Source organism: Gouania willdenowi, chromosome 3 (assembly GCF_900634775.1).
Source record: "Gouania willdenowi chromosome 3, fGouWil2.1, whole genome shotgun sequence".
Lineage (NCBI taxonomy): Eukaryota > Metazoa > Chordata > Actinopteri > Blenniiformes > Gobiesocidae > Gouania > Gouania willdenowi.
The window spans coordinates 22,951,337-22,967,973 of NC_041046.1; the positions used below are offsets into that span (position 1 = coordinate 22,951,337).

At 41.0% G+C, this 16,637-nt stretch overlaps 1 protein-coding gene across 1 annotated transcript; it reads left to right on the plus strand.

The window, feature by feature from the left end:
• The first annotated feature begins 681 nt into the window (after positions 1 to 681).
• Positions 682 to 16,488, plus strand: tacr2 (tachykinin receptor 2). The gene is made up of 8 exons (XM_028443072.1): positions 682 to 818; positions 1,410 to 1,564; positions 2,766 to 3,061; positions 9,168 to 9,362; positions 10,595 to 10,745; positions 10,815 to 10,934; positions 13,813 to 13,889; positions 14,014 to 16,488. The coding sequence occupies exons 2-8, from the start codon at positions 1,427 to 1,429 to the stop codon at positions 14,276 to 14,278; spliced, it is 1,242 nt and encodes a 413-aa protein (XP_028298873.1). The 5' UTR covers positions 682 to 818; positions 1,410 to 1,426; the 3' UTR covers positions 14,279 to 16,488.
• The last annotated feature ends 149 nt before the right edge of the window (positions 16,489 to 16,637 follow it).

Sequence of the window (16,637 nt, forward strand, 5' to 3'; positions counted from 1 at the left end):
TGCATTTCCTTTCATTGAGGATGATTCCAGAATCACACGGAGAGTGTGAGCCTGGGCAAAGTAATACGAGGAGGAAGAAGAGCTTCAGAGGAGCATACAGAAGAAATGAGATTTCATCTGATCACATTGTGCACAAAGAGCCAAAGCTCCAGTCCTTTCTGCTCTCCTGTAAGGGTTGGAGATTGTCACCTAATGACACAAGGCAGCAACAATGTGTCTCACGGAGCTTCTGCTGAAGACAAATCATAAATAGCTTAAAAGCAATTTCTCGGAAAGACCACATCAAACATGGTTTTGATCTCATGTTGGAAAGTGAACGTGGCCAACGGGAATTTGGAGAGCTTTCCTTCTTTCTTTTTTGTTTTCTTCTCCTCCTCCTTTCTCTGCTCTGAGATTTTCTGTCATTACGTTGGTCGATCCTCGACTTTGAAGAATGTCGTGGCTTTGATCATAATTTCCCACAAATCATACAGAAACAACATACCCCCCCCCCCCCCCACCCCCCCTCAATCTCCCTTTTAGGTCTGATCGGCTACGTCAGACCAGACCTGTGTGTGTGTGTGTGTGTGTGTGTGTGTGCGCGTGCGTGCGTGCGTGTGAGCGTGCGTGCGTGCGTGTGTGTGTGCGCGCGTGTGTGTATGTGTGCGTGCGTGTGTGTGTGTGTGTAAATAGAAAGAGAAAGTGAGGCGGCAGTGTGCGGTATAGGCTTTTGGATGGAGCTGGACGTCTTTAGGCAGAAGAATTCCAATTATTGTTGGACTAAAGATGATGACTGAACGACTTGGAGTTAGAATTGGACATTTATCGTCAATTTGAAGGTAAGACCGACGAGTTAAACAATTTTATATATATATATATATATATATATATATATATATATATATATATATATATATATATATATTCGTATTTAAAAATGTATCCTCCGTGTCATTAACTTTAAACATTACCACTTCGCTTCTCGTGCACGTTCCTCTAAAGCTGTTTGTAGTAAAGCTGTTAATGTGCAGTTTGATCAAATAAACGGGACACGGAGGTCGAGTTGGCTCAACAGTGTTAGTGTCTAATTATTAACTCATGCCACATGGCTTCACAAGGAAAACGCATATGTGTGATTAATTCTAATTATTATTATTGATTATTATAATGCCTTTAACAAATATGGATCAAATCTCGTTACCGAGTACGATCCAAAACCTCTGGAGTTATATCAACTCGGTGATATTGTTTCAATTCTTTTTTTCTTTTTTTTTTACTTTATGTTAAAAAATAATAATTAAAAAATCATATATATATATTTTTTTTATTGTTATTTTTTTTTTTTTTTTGACTTTTTGAGCTGTGTTTAAAAGGTCACGCACTACGCTTGGCTTTAGGGAAGCTATTAATACACCAATGTCTGTGTGCAGGTGAGCAGGGAAGCAACATGGACACAGAAAGTCTGATTCAACACGTAGAAAGAGACACGGAAGCCACTTCACTGCCTTTATCAATGACCACGGACTGGTTTGAGGAGGGAATGAATGGGACGACGGAGAACCAGTTCCAGCAGCAAGGCTGGCAGGTGGGGAAAATATGACTTCATCTTTATCAACAGAAGAAAAGATAAGTAGATAACACGAGAGAGCAATATTATAGATCAGAGATGGGCAACAACCATCACAGCGGGGGCCACACAAATGGGATCGTCGGATCCGAGGGCCACATTATCAACATGAATGTTTGCATTTAAAAGAATGACAAATCTGAGCGTTAATACAGAAGAGAACAAAGGGTTTTTTGTCGTCCTTAAATTTTGTGTGGTTTTATTGGTGTTTTTCCTCAGGCATTTTGAGTGTTTTTGAATTCATTTTGTCTATTTTCTTGTCAATATGGCACACTTTTTTTTTTTGTTTTTCAAATCATTATGTGTTTTTGTTATATTTTTTGTGTTATTGTATTCATGTTGTGTATTTTTCTGTCATTTTGTGTAATTTCTTGTCTTTAAAGTCCTTTTGTGTGTGTTATGAATCATTTTTTGCCCTGTTTTTAACCTTTTTGTGTTTTTGTTGGTACTTTGTGTACTTTTGTTGACATTTTGTGAATTTTGCTGTCTTTTTGTGCATGACGCGGGTCTTCATATAACTTCCAACTTCATTATATAAAATTTTGCTTTGGGGCCAAACATGGGGCCCCATGTGACGCCCAGGCCGCCAGTTGCCTATGTCTGGTAAAAAGACTATAAACTCCTATTTAAACCATTACAATGAGGCAGGCAAGTGACAAAATTACAAGAATGTAATTGAAAATCCAATCATGTTAATAACAATAATGATAATGATCATAATAACACAGCTATTAGTCTTAACCATGTCCTCTACCTGACATTCTCTAACTTATAGTGTTCCTTTTTTTCTGTCAAAGGCTGACAATAGTTTGATTTGAGCTTGTGATGGTTTCATAAATGTCTCTCTGCACTCACATGTTGGGCCTGGCTTCCATAAACTGAGCACAGCACCATTAGAGATGAGCACATCTGGCATGTGACCTTTAAACATGTGTGGACTCTTTCACTTGTATAGGCTAAAAGTGTTCCTTAGCGCCACATGTCGCACAAATTAACGAATAAAACACAATTGGAGAATACAGGGTGTTGTATTGAATTAAATTGTATAAAAGTATTTCTGAAGTAATTGATTTGTTGAACATAATTCCTTTAATATTTTAGAATTTTTACTAGGATATTCTTAAAGTTGATCGCCCCCTCTGCCCCCCTCCCCCCTCAGGTGGCTCTCTGGGCCATCGCCTACTCCCTCATCATCCTGGTTTCCATCACCGGGAATGTTACTGTGATCTGGATCATCCTCGCTCATCGACGCATGAGGACAGTAACAAATTACTTCATTGTGAACCTGGCCTTCTCCGACGTCTCCATGGCAACCTTCAACACGCTGGTCAACTTTGTCTATGCTCTTCACAATGACTGGTACTTTGGCCTCGGCTACTGCAGGTTTCAGAACTTCTTCCCCATCACAGCGATGTTTTCTTCCATATACTCGATGGCTGCCATCTCAGTGGACAGGTGAGAAGCTCCTTTTTACACACTTACAAACTATTTTGCAAGGACTATGTATATTCCTACTGTGCTAGAATGGGTTTCACCAGGTACTGGGAAAGTCTGAAAACACATGGGCCCTCATTTGTCAACCAGTCAAACAATCAGATCTGAATGTACGACGTGCGTTCAACCAGATTTACGCAAGCTTCGGTATTAACGTGAGCGTACTCCACAATCAGATCTCACATCAGGTCTGATCTCGTGTACACAAATCTGAGGGTGTGGGTTTGTGCTGCAGCACAGCAAAATCAGACGGGCTCGCGCTCGCCAGCCTGACTCATCTCCTTTTTTTTGACCCAAATGTAAAGAATTCAGACTGTGGATGAGTAGAATTTCATTTAAACCACTGTTAGCCATTGGTTAAGTTAGTTATTGAGAATTCAATTCAAATCTCAGCCCGAGTCCATTCCAATACAGAAACGCTGTTCAGTGCCTTTGTTATCCTGTTCCACAGAGCGTTTAAATGAGCTCCTTTGATTCCAGCTTTCACACTACCTTTGCGGTCGTGTGCACATCTTTGTTTTTCTTCACCTCAGCTGTAAGGATTCTGATTTTCATCTCGGAAACGCTTATTTCCCTTTCAATGTTTGCTTGACCCCGGTGGGCGGGGCCTCCAAACCAGGAATAATTGAGGGCGTAACATGTTAATGACGATCAAATTCAGCCAACGCATTTATCAACCCCCGATTATTTGTACACTGGGATTGGTCAAGTATGAATGTCTCATAAATCCCACGTTGGTCCTGTCGTTACCAGATGTGCACTCAGATTTGCACCCGTTTTCACTCAAGGTGGATAAATGAGGGCCATGGTGCTGATCAAAAGGAATCAGATGCAGAGATATTCCACCATGACAAAACACAAAGGAGCTTTGGCTCAGATATTGTTTCTAGTTTGGTATCCATGAAGCAGACACTGTTTTCTCTTAATTATCTGAGTAAGTTTATAACAACTTTATTTATTATAACCATGTCAGCTCTGAGCAAAGACATGCTGGTAATGTGTTGTTCTTTGTTGGACCTCCGTGCTTTGACAGAAGCTTTTTTTTAAATAGTTGCCTTAAGTGTTAAGTCCCAGTAGCTTTTTTTTGACCTCCATAATTGAGGAATTTAATATAACTAATGACCTAATGTGGAAAAATATGCCTCTTTAGACTGATGGTTTTAGCAAAGAGGGACACCAGGTCAGACACTTACTGTACATGATTGGAAATTTGAACAAGGTGCAGTGGGTAGCAGTTGGAGTTAGCATGTTTCCGTGTGTTTTAGTAGGTTTCCTCTTGGTTCTCCAGCTGCCCGCTCTAGTGAAAGGGGTGGTGAGTGAAACGTCAGACCAATCACAAACACAGAGAAATGTGTAGAGCAACTTACGTCACAATTAAGTAATTATTCTTTAAAAGTATGAAGTAACTAAAATTCACATATCAGATCAAAAACAACACTGTTGCTGCAGAAAAAGCAGGAAGAAAGGAACACAGGCAGAAAGCTGCTGACGCTGTTAATGCGTAAAACCATGAGATTATACAATATTCATTCATTGGATGATAAATGAAGATGACGTCCATCAGATGTAAATCTATACCTTTCCTAAAGGATGCCAACCAGGATCTTCTAACAATGGGCAGGTCATTTTTCAAAGATTGGTCAGGAGGCGGGACTTTTGCACTCATTCAGATCTTATCCACTTTATAACCGGGTCCCGACCAGGTTAGGGGTTCAGCCTAAGTTACCATGGTGATTTAGCCTGGTAAGACGTTAGCCAGCATCGTAGTACAGGACACGCCAAATAAATCCCGGAACTTAGCACGATAGGAGGAAATTCAGCTTCTTAGTACAGGCCCTATGTGTCTCTTTTCCTTCACCTGGCCCTGTAAATGAGCTTTAGAAATCCAGGAGTGTGACTCTGGAATTCAGCCAATCAGAGATCTTTCTACCAACAGAGAGATTCCATGAGCTGTTTTAAGCATTATTATTGGCTGCTTTCCCGATCTGAGAGTAGGGACAGTCCCATGACTTTATACTCAAGCTGAAGTCTCTAATGTGGCTTTTTGTACAGCGGTTACACGGCAAATCAAGAGGAAAAGGAAGACAAAGGTGGACAAGCAACAGAGTTTTTCAGGAGGGGAGTGTGGAGCGCCTCACCATTATGCAAACTGCAGCTTTAAGTCAGAAGTGTGGAACCATCTTATTAATCCAAGTAAAATTTGAAAGACTGATACTGAATCAAAATGGAATCGTAATTAATCGATTCAGGAAATTGGCCTGGATACCCAGCTCTAAAAAAAGACAGCAAAATACACAATATGTTAACAAAAAGTACACAAATTACCCAAAATACTCAAAGAATTCCAAAAAAAAAAAAAAAAAGACTCATACAACACACAAAATGACAACAATGACACACAAAACAACCACTTAAACACAAAAAATTATTACAAAAATAAACATAATCTACAAAATGCCAATAAAATTACAGAAAATGACAGAAAAATATGTAAAAACACAACAATACAGAAAATTACTCCAAAAATCCACAAACCGATAATAAATATTCAGGAAATTAAAGAAAAATATACAAAATGACAAGAAGAACACATACACAATAACCACAAAAAACACACGACTGGAAAAAACATGCAAAATGACTACACATATTTAGAAAATGACAGAAAAACACACAGAATGACTTACAGTTGCCCATCTCTGAAATACAGATTTAACACAAAATGAATGAATGAATAAAGAATGGGTGAAGCAGGTAGGGAGGGGGCGTGATCAAAAGCAGGAAGTGGCTATGAATACAAAAAATCACACTAAATAAATGAAAACACATTACATGAAAATTGATAATCCACTGAAATTCAAAATGTCAAATGATCACACTACAACTCAACACTTAAAACCTTGAAATACAAACTTGGTACCTCATACATCTTCCATACTTCCATCCATACTCAGCAGCGTTAATAGTGGAGGGCAAGGTACACCCTTGAGAGGTTACCCGTCCACCACGGGGATAAATGACAAAGAGACGCAAATACGGCCTGTTCTGAATTATTCTAACATGAATCGATGAATAATTTGACAACAGTGTTCACCATAATGACTAACTGTTGAATAAATGTTGAGGTTGGTTGCTATGTCGACAGTATTAGCTCTGATATAAAAAAACTATATATAAAACATTCATCAATAGCTCTATTAGTCTACTTGTGTTGACACAGCGTCCCCATGACGTCCTACGGCGCTACAATCAGTAGATAAGCCCGATTGTCGCACAGGGGAGCCATTTATTTTATTTACTGAGGCTTCCTCCTAGGGTTTTTGTATGTGTGCGTCAGGTATTTTAAAAAAAGAAAACATCTGTCATTGGTTGTAATGAAGAGGACTCCTGCAGGGATGTGGCTCAGTATTAAGCTGTACTGGTTCATTAATCAGTCCTCTTTTTATGTCTATCAATTTGTTGCAGTCAAGCTGAAAATTGCAGAGGAACATATTATTGTGATTGATAATATATTCACATTAACTTGGTGGGTGTCCAGGGTGCGAACAGGCTATTAAGCAATAAGTCCGTGGAGGCGACGTCTCTTGCACTTCATCTAGTCCCTTCCAACAATATTATTATCGCTGAATGTAAATTAAGTGAAGTGGCATTAATTTATGCAAAGCCTGATCATGCAACATGCATCCTAAAATCTGAAGAACACAAGACTGGAATAAAAGAAAGTTGTTTGCAGGCTTTTGGCTTTGAAAACATCAGCTAAGCTCCAGGAAAAAAACAACACAGCAAAGCCTTTTACTTATTAAAACTCTGGAATTGAGTCAAATTTGACTTGAAGGTCCAGTATTATGCTTTTTTCACCCCAACTACGTAGTATTTTAGGTTTAATTTCCCAAACTTTCCTGTTTTCTGTAGTTTTAGCCCTGTGAAAAGTCACTGTCAGAGTGCTCCTAAAACCAGGCTGTTTTTTGGGCCTTCGTGCAAATGCATAAGTAGGCGTAAACACACACGCTGCTCCAGTGTGTGTTTTTATCACAGCAGCAGTAAATCATAAACAGTCGCTTCCTCCTCACCTCTTCTGACCACAGAAATAGTCCATTTAAGATGTTAGTCCATTGATTTGTCCAACCACTACGTCACATTGGGTCACAAACACGTCAGATCATCCCATATGAGGAGGAGTATATGTTTGCACAGCCGGAAACCATCGGTCTAGGACCCATTGAATTCATCAGCACCAACTAAAGGCCGGATGTTTAGGAGTGCAGGTTTATGAGCTGGACTTAGAGCTTGGACTTTAGTCTCCAGATGGAGACTAAAGTCATGTATCTACTGTAAATGATGCCTGGCTCACCATGTGCTGTGTGAAAAAAGGAGAGGAGAGGCAGAGGCGGCGGTGGTGAGCCGCGACGCCTTCAGGGACATAGGCAGACTCAGCGTTTTCAGCTCTGATGCAGAATACTCAACATTTAACCATGTGAAAAAAAATCCGTGGTTAATTAAAAACAGCAAGTTTATGGTAAACGTAGGAGGTGTTAATGCAATGGTCAGAATTTTTTTTGTCATTAAAGCATCAAAATAATTTGCGCCCCATGCAATAACATTGCACCTGGCGTAGTGCTTTAATAATAATTTATCATTTATATAAAATCATATAAAATATATCTGTTCCCTCAATGTGTTGTGCAATAATGTGTTTTGTAGTGTGTTACCTTTATGCTTTTTATCAGCTTATGAAATAATGACATTGTTTTGTGAACTGATTAACTACATTGTTAGTGAAAAAAAATGAACTGATTGTTAATTACATTGTTAGTGAAAAAAAAATACTGTATATATATATATATATATATATTTATATATATATTAGTGTGTGTGCGTGCGTGCGTGCGTGTGTGTGTGTGTGCGTGCGTTCATTAAAGTGTTGTTGTTTAAATATGTTAGTTTGTGTTCACAATAAAAAAAAATAGTTGGAAAAATATTTGGACACAACACATATTTGGCAGGTTTTAGAGTTATGTACAAGGTTAATAACTGAATGTTGATTGTATGAGCATATGTGCTAATACATAATAATAATAATAATAAAAAATGTGTTTAAAAATTGTAATTTTGGCAAAAATATCACGGTTCTAAACCAATGGGTCCCAGACCTCAAGCCTCCGGCTCAGACATCCAGCCTCTAGTTAGTGCTGTGGCCAAAAAAATGGTAGGATCCTAAACCGAGGGTCCTAACTCAATGGGTCCTAGATTGATGGTTTCGGACTGTGCAAAAATGTACTATTGGCACTTAAGCGATACAAGGCAGTATAACGGCTACTAAAAGTGAAACTGATTGTGACCGTTCGCACTGTGTCGCAGGAAAGTAAACTTTCAACTGTCAGCTGTTTCAAACACTCACATGAGCTGTTAAGTCGCTTTCTTCTCCTCCTCACCTCTGCTGACCACAGAAATAATCATTTTAGGTGATAACCCATTGTTTTGTCCAACCGCTGCATTGCATTGGGTCACAAACACGTCAGATCATCCCATAAAGGCAATACGAGCTGATATAACAGCTGCTAAAAATGGAACTAATTGTGAGCGCTCACACTCTCTTTGGATTATCTTTAAACTGAAAGTAAATATGTTAACTGTGATATCAACTGTAATATCAACCTGCTTTGCTATGTTTGTTTTATCTATGAGCTCATTTAAGAGGGAGGAGCTCACATTCTTATGTAGGGTAGGAGGAGCCAGGATTGTCAGGAGGAGGAGTTTCCCCTTTATGACGTATTAGTGGGGAAAAATCCAACTCGCCCGTTTGGAGCTGACTTTTTACAAAACGTGGAATAGCGAGGAAGGGAGGAAACAGGATTTTTTCCAACTTTGGCCCTCTGAATGCGGCTGTAGCAAAACCATTATAAAATTATTTTTTTCATAATACTGCCCTTTTAACATTACATGATTAGGGACATAATAACATGTTCTGTACATCTTGACACATGATACATGATATACTGTAATTATAATAAACTTTCTCCAATGGCTCAGCCAGTAAACAACCTAACCTGCTTTTGCACTGTTTCAGGTACATGGCCATCATCCACCCCCTGAAGCCTCGGCTGTCGTCTACCTCCACAAAGGTTGTTATTGCCCTGATCTGGATGGTAGCGTTCTCACTGGCTTTCCCTCAGTGCTACTACAGCGTGACCCAATTTTACTACCCCAGGACTGTGTGCATGGTTGCCTGGCCTGATGAATATGGAGGAACACATCAGTTAAGGTGAAAGAAGGATAACATTGTCTTTGGTTACAATTTTGTCAAACTCTGTTAAGTACCTTTGACGTAATCCTACTAACAGACAAACCAACAAATAAATAAATGCCGGTAAACATATTAAAAGAGTAATAAAATACTCATAATAAATTGGCTTCATTAGGTAAAACAGATTGCTCAAATATTTGTATTGCTGTACACAAAGTTTTAGGCAAGGTAAAGAGATGGTATTTGTATAGCGTGTTTCATACACAAGGCAGTTCATTGCGCTTTAACACCAACTTCTACATCAAGCCTTTCATGATAAGGGCCCCTGGGCTCAACTTCAACTTCTGTTTCCTGAGAAACATTATAACATGAGAAAAAAAACAGCCATCGACAAAATTATCTCGTAAGAAGTGTTGTCGTTATTGAGTTGAGAACTTTAGGATGCTGTGCCCATAATCATATCTACTAGTGCAGGGGTGTGAAACTCATTTTAGTTCAGGGGCCAAATATGGAGCAGCTTGATCTCAAGTGGGCTGCAGATTTGATGTGAGAAAATGAGTAATTTCAACATTATTGTGCCCTAGTTTACACTTCTACGTATACCTAAAATACTAAATATGTAGGAAACTGACAATATCCAAGCAATAACTGACATATCAGTCCCAACAGGATCTTCACTTTAAATTTCCTAGATTTTGTGACCATTTTCTATTTAATTAAGAAAAAAAAAATGTAAGAATTTGAAGGAAATTAAAGGATTTTGTAAGAATTTACAGTTTTTTCAACTTTTTAACTTTTAAAAAATGGCTGCAATCACGCAATATAAGCAATAGGAACACTGTGAGCCCCTGCAAATATTGTTAAGTTTAATTTACACAATGATTCATGTTTTCTCTGTCGCCTGCGGGCCAAATTGGATCTTTCAAAGGGCTGGATTTGGCCACTGGACCTTGAGTTGGGCACGTGTACTAGTGGCTCCAGGATTGATGTGAATACATACAAATTATTCATTGCCACTACGTATATAACGTATATGATCATTTGAGTGAATTTCTTCCTAAAAGGTTTGTTTTTAAGAGGTGAAGAAGTTGGTTGAATCCTTCAAAATGTAAATCTACTCTGAATCAATGTTGTTATTCTTCATAGATGTGACAAATAGAGGTTGATGGGAAAATAACTTCTTATCTGTCTGTTTAATTCTTTAAATGTGTCACCTCCACGGCTACACCTGTATTTCTCTCTCTCTGTAGCTATCAGTATGCTGTCATTGTGCTGATCTACTTGCTCCCTCTGCTGGTGATGCTGGTAACCTACAGCTTAGTGGGCCAGTCACTGTGGGGGGGTCGCATCCCTGGAGAGGCCTCAGACCACTACCACAACCAGATAACAGCCAAGAGAAAGGTCACACACTCCTACACTGACACTCAGAGAGAGAAGCTGCTACTGACTCAGTGTTCTCTGCTACTACAGGTGGTGAAGATGATGGTGGTTGTGGTGGTGACCTTTGCCCTCTGCTGGCTGCCCTACCATGTCTACTTCATCTTGGGGTCCTTTAACAGAGACATTTATAAGCAACATTACATTCAGCAGGTTAGCAGGCAACACAACGCCGTCAATATCCCGTCCCACTACTGGCAGAAATCACTTTAGAAATGATACCACAACAGTATAGAAGTGTTTTTGTGTTTATTAAAACACGACTTTAACCCGACTCTATTGCGTGACATTTTGGCCCGACCCGGCCCGAATTTAAAACCGTAGGTATTTTCTGCGAGGGGGATATATCGGAACGTAGAAATATGCATCCTTGAGGTCAACAGATGTGAACCAGGCGCTCTGTCACACTAGATGCAGGAGGGAGGAATGCGTGAGCATCCTGAAAGTGTATTTCCTGAGGCCCCTGTTCAGAGCCTGTAAATCCAGGATGGGACGGATTCCGTTCCCACCTTGTTTGGGGACCAAAAAGTACCTGGAATAAAACCCCTCCTGGGACTGAGCTGGAGAGACCACTGACCACTGCCCCCTTGTGTAACAGAGAGGCAATCTCCTCCCGTAACACACGGGCCGAATTTCCTCGGACCTCTTGCACCGCGAAGAAGCCCCCCGTTGGCTGGAAAGCACCATACCCCCCAGAACGAGCACGTCTCGCTCGTTTCAGGGGACAAATTAATAACGGGAGAATCGCCACACCCAACCAGGAGGAGGCTCTGCTTATTGAGGCAGATTTTGTTTTCACATGTTGTGCCCTGGCCTTTTGCCTAGGGGCATGGGTGATGAACCCACCACTGTTGTTGGAACAGGTGTGTGAGTGCATGCTTGTGGATGTGCAGTGAGGGGCAACAGCAGAACATCCTGCGGAACATGACCGTCTCTCTCGGTCATCAGAGGGCCGAGCCTTGGCAAAGTGGAGGATGGGGCGTGAGACGCCTGTCGGAGTATGTGTGAAATCATAACAGTCGAAGCTGGCGAACAAGGAACAGACAGCTTCAACATTGGGGGAAGAGAAGAAAGCGGTCAGGCCGTCTTTTTCTTCTTCCGTGCCTGTGTGTGCTGGGCATGCTGCACCGGCAGCCGTCGGGGCCGGAGGTTTTCCGGGCCTCGCTGAGGCTGTGGAGGTGGAGTGGAGGGTCTCGGTGCCTTGAACTGAGGACCCTGAGAAGCAGGCTGCGGGGCCGTCCTCCGCCGTGCAGAAGGATACGCGAGCGGGGGCTTCCTGGAGAGATCTCCTCAGGGGATGCAGTGAGGAGGGAGCGGACATTCATGGCCCTGACCAAGAGGGCAGCGACCGTGTAGGTCCTACTGGACAGGTCTACAAGCACCTCCACCGGCAGCATCCTGAGAGGACCACGGCCTTCCATGGCCTCGCAGTCAAGGATGGAGGCACCTACTACCGGGGTCCTCCTGGTGAAAGGGCGGCTACCCCAGCGACGCGCTACTTCGATGAGCAGCTCAGGGAAGATGGGGAGGATTTGCTTCGAAGCGCCCCTGGAAATGGGGAGCCTCTTCCCTTCATAGCGGGACCTGGTGGTTTGAGTCACAAAGGTGGGCCAAGAAATGGTCAACCGTGCTGCAGCGCATTTACACACGTCCACCGTGTCCAGGCTTGGAAGATGGGAGACAGGTGTGGAGCCCTCCATGTCCTCCTGAGAGGCAGCGAAGGCGGCCGACGGTTTGTCCCTAGCCGGGGTGCCAAAGAGCTCGTCCTTATTGTCCACACCCGAGAGGAGTGGACTGGAGGAGTCCTCCTTAAACTTTCTACAGTCTATAACAAGGACGTCCTCGTCAAGTGGGGAGGTATCCGCCAGGTTCAGCTGAGAGCCCCAGCTGGAGCCCTGAGCAGCCACAGCATCCAGAGGAGCCACCTTTTCTCCGTCCAGGAGTGCCGTGCGCAGAGGGAGGAGGGCTTCAAGACGTGCCAGTCTCCTGTGAAGGCACTGGGTGTTAAACACCACGCAGTGCCAACATGAGCCCGGGTATTCGACCGCCATTTGGATATGTTCAATGCTCAGGCAGCTCGAGCAGGCCTTGTGCCTGTCCTTGTTGGAACCGAAGCAACAGCCTTGGAAGGAGGTAATTAAGAGCTGATATACCTACGTTCTCGACCTGATGTGGTCGGTAGTCCTGCCAGCTTCCGTTGACTGGAAAGAAAGAAAATCCCGTCTGCGGAAAGTTAAATTGGTCAGAACTAAGCGCGAGATAGCTGAGAGGAAAAGAGGTTTTTGAATGGTGCACACCTGTCCGTGTCCACCTTTTATAGGAGGTGGGAGGGTCTCCCAGGTCTGTCACGCTTCACGGGATTGGCATAGTGAAATAGAGTGCTTCTGAGGAATGTAGACAGAGGTCACATTCCATAGTGAAACATCTCACGAAATATTATGAAATAGTGGAGTTAGGTAGGGTTATGGTTAGAGTTAGGGTAACTAACGACACTTAATGACAGCCTTCATGACACCTTATTCATACTAATAACAGGTGTCATGTCATAATAATGGCTGCGTAATGTCAGCCTTTATGTATTAAAACTTCAAGTTAAGTGTTAGCGTGTTTTCTACAGTTTTGCATATTTGAAAAATTGATCTCATCTAATCCCCCCCCCCCCCCCATCTTTCAAGCTTCCCTATAAGGTCAATACCCCCAGGAACAATATTGCATTCATTTGTAGCAAATGAGAAATAGTAGGAAAACAAAAACAAAACGAGAATAGAAATAAATAATAATAAAGACAAAACAAATGTAATATTCTTTCCTGTTTGGACACTGTTTAACTCAGCCCACAGACACAAATGCAGAAACTCTTAAGTTAAAAAATCCTCCTGGAGTAATGATTCCCTACTTTTTTTTTTTTGAACATTTGTTGAATATTTCCTGCTATCTGATTGCATTTTGCTTTATACATTATTTGTACCAAATCCTTGATTTTAACTTTGACTCACTATTAATTTAACTGCATATTTCATCTCCTCTTCAGGTGTATCTGGCTATATTCTGGCTGGCAATGAGTTCAACTATGTACAATCCAATTATCTACTGCTGCCTAAATCAAAGGTATACAGCAAACTCTTAGTCTTTTGCCTTTAAGATGGTTGTGTTCTCTTAAAATAAGTGAGACTTTATATCAGAGTCTAAAGGTTGTAGTCCAAGTCTTTCTTGTGTCTCGCCATGTTCGCAGGTTTCGAATCGGATTCCGCCAAGCGTTTTCTTGGTGTCCCTTTGTCCTTGTGTCAGAGGAGGACAAGATGGAGCTACAGCGCACGCACACCTTCAGAGTTACCATGACACGCAGTCGCCGCAGCGACGTATCCATCAAGGTAAACAACTCGTACAAAGGCGGCGTGGCAGTGAGTGGGAACCTAAGGGCAGAGAAAGAGGCTTGCATGCAGCTCACAAACAACAGCAACAACACTCGTTGTGAGAAGAAGGTGGATGATATGTAATGTCCAGCAGACAACCTCATGGAGATCAATCACTAAGAGATAACGCCATAGGATGACTGTGTGTGTCCCCTCTGGCACTGAACCCGACAGTAAAATGACTGCAGCAGTCGGTGAAGGCTTGGGAAAGTCCTCCGTCTCCACTGTGACGAATAAAAACATCCGCTGGAGAGAAGATTCCTGATGCAGGTGCTCACTGGGATCATACACATAACTTATATAGGGTCAGCAGAAATGGCTGACGGAACAATTTCACTCCCACATCTGTAGTTATGAAACAAAACGACAGAGATTACTTTCAATATTTTGTGGACTCCTGTTGCCTTTTATGAAATTTTTTTTTTTTACTTCCCCTTTTTGACCTCTTCATCCTCGTCTCCTACTCAAGCACAAACAACTGACCAAGTTTTTAAAGACACTAAAGCAGTTACTGTTTTCCACCATTCATACAGTGGGATTATTGGATTATTATTCGGGAGCTTTTGCTCTATGTAGGACTTGAGAAGGACTCTTTCCTCCTACTGGTAAAATTGGGTAACACTTTACTCGACGTGTATACATAAAGACTGACGTTACGCTGTCATTATTATGATATGACACCTGTCAGTCGCATTAATAAGGTGTCACGAAGGCTGTCATTAAGCGTAGTTCATTACCCAAACCATAACCCCTAACCTTAAACTTAACCCCACTAGATCCTTCCACCGAATCTAAAAAATGCCAACATAGCTCCAAAGGTGTCATAAATTAGCATAAGGTGTCAGCGAACAACACTTAGTGACAGCCTTCATGACACCTTATTCATGCTAATGACAGATAATGACGGCGTAATGTCAGCCTTATATATAAAACTTCAAGTGTTACCTAAAATAGTTTAAATGACAGCGAGCTCCTGCCTAAAGACATGACAATGAAATGTTCAAATAAGGAGAGTTTAATCCACAAATAATCATTCAAAACTCTCCTATTTTACTCAGTTGTTCCTATCGGTGTTATCTATTTGGTCAGTGACGTCATCTTTTGCAGGCAGTGTGTTTTTAGTGCTCCTCCAGTGTGCTGTAGGACTTAGAGGTGAAAAACAAAGTAATAATGGGTACCAGATTACTTGTAAATGTTACTGTACAGTATAGCCTTTAAATATCAGTTACATGGTTGTGTTGTCTGTTGCTTGAAGTGTCATTTTGCTTCATCACGCTGCTGTTACTCTTTATGGTTTGTATACAGTGATGTGCAAATTTAAAGCTTCAGTATTTGGAGGAATCTAATGTGAAATGTAACACTGCCATGTATTTAATATATTATAATAATTAAGGTACAGGTGTGAGTATGGTAATTGAGGGGACAAGATGACATTGGATCAAATGTTTGGAGTACTTTGGCCAAAAAGTGTAACATCTTATTACAGAAGTCCTCAACCAGTCTGGTTTGAACTCAGACGATGAAGATCTTTTCTTTAAATGATCTATCGTTCAGTTACAAGCCAACAAGTGCACCTAAAAAATACATGTCATGCACTCCACAAATCCAATACGTATTTAAAGAAAAAGGGAAATTCAAAGTAAGTGTAAAAAGTTTTATTTATTTAACTTCTAAGAAAATACTGACATTTTTGTTTTGATAAAATTAAGCACCCAGGTATTGGCACTTATTGTTAGAAGTGTGAGGTTTGCTACACATAAACATCCTCTACACATGATCTCAATCTTTTTTTGTTTAGGAAAGTCATTACGAGTCATAAAACAAAAGCGTTGTGCGACACCCTGATCTAAGTTGAGATCCTCTGACTTGTTAGAGTGTTGGTGTGATATAATCACATGTTCATGCTGACGGTAAATTGATTTTAGGTCATGGTGTTAAGTGAGACTACCTAAAAACCCAATGCAGTAACAATACAGTCATTTCTTTTTATTGACTGGCTACATTCCATGTTGACAACTTTGTGGGACTTCAAATCTAAATGGCCATTAAATGTAATGAGGTTACAAGCTGCTAGTCACCACAAACTGGTGTTAAACAAAACAAAGTACATCAGATCGACACAGGTTTGATTTATTTAATGACTGATGGAGAGTGGTGGACAGATACACTTTAGACTTTGTGAAATGAATCACTGTGTTGTGTGTGCCGTTAGGTGGAGATGTGTAATCAGTGGCATTCAGTTCAAATGAGTCACAGACTATATTTGTACTTGGAAGAATAAAACCTATTAAATTATGAGCAAAAACCTTTTTTTTTTTTCTTCTTTTGATAAAATGTATAATTTACTGTGCAATGTGGAGAACTTTACCATTAAACACTGTCCTTACGACAGATTTTTGGAAGATCTACATTCATGATGCGGTTTCGAGTGGATTATATAAGT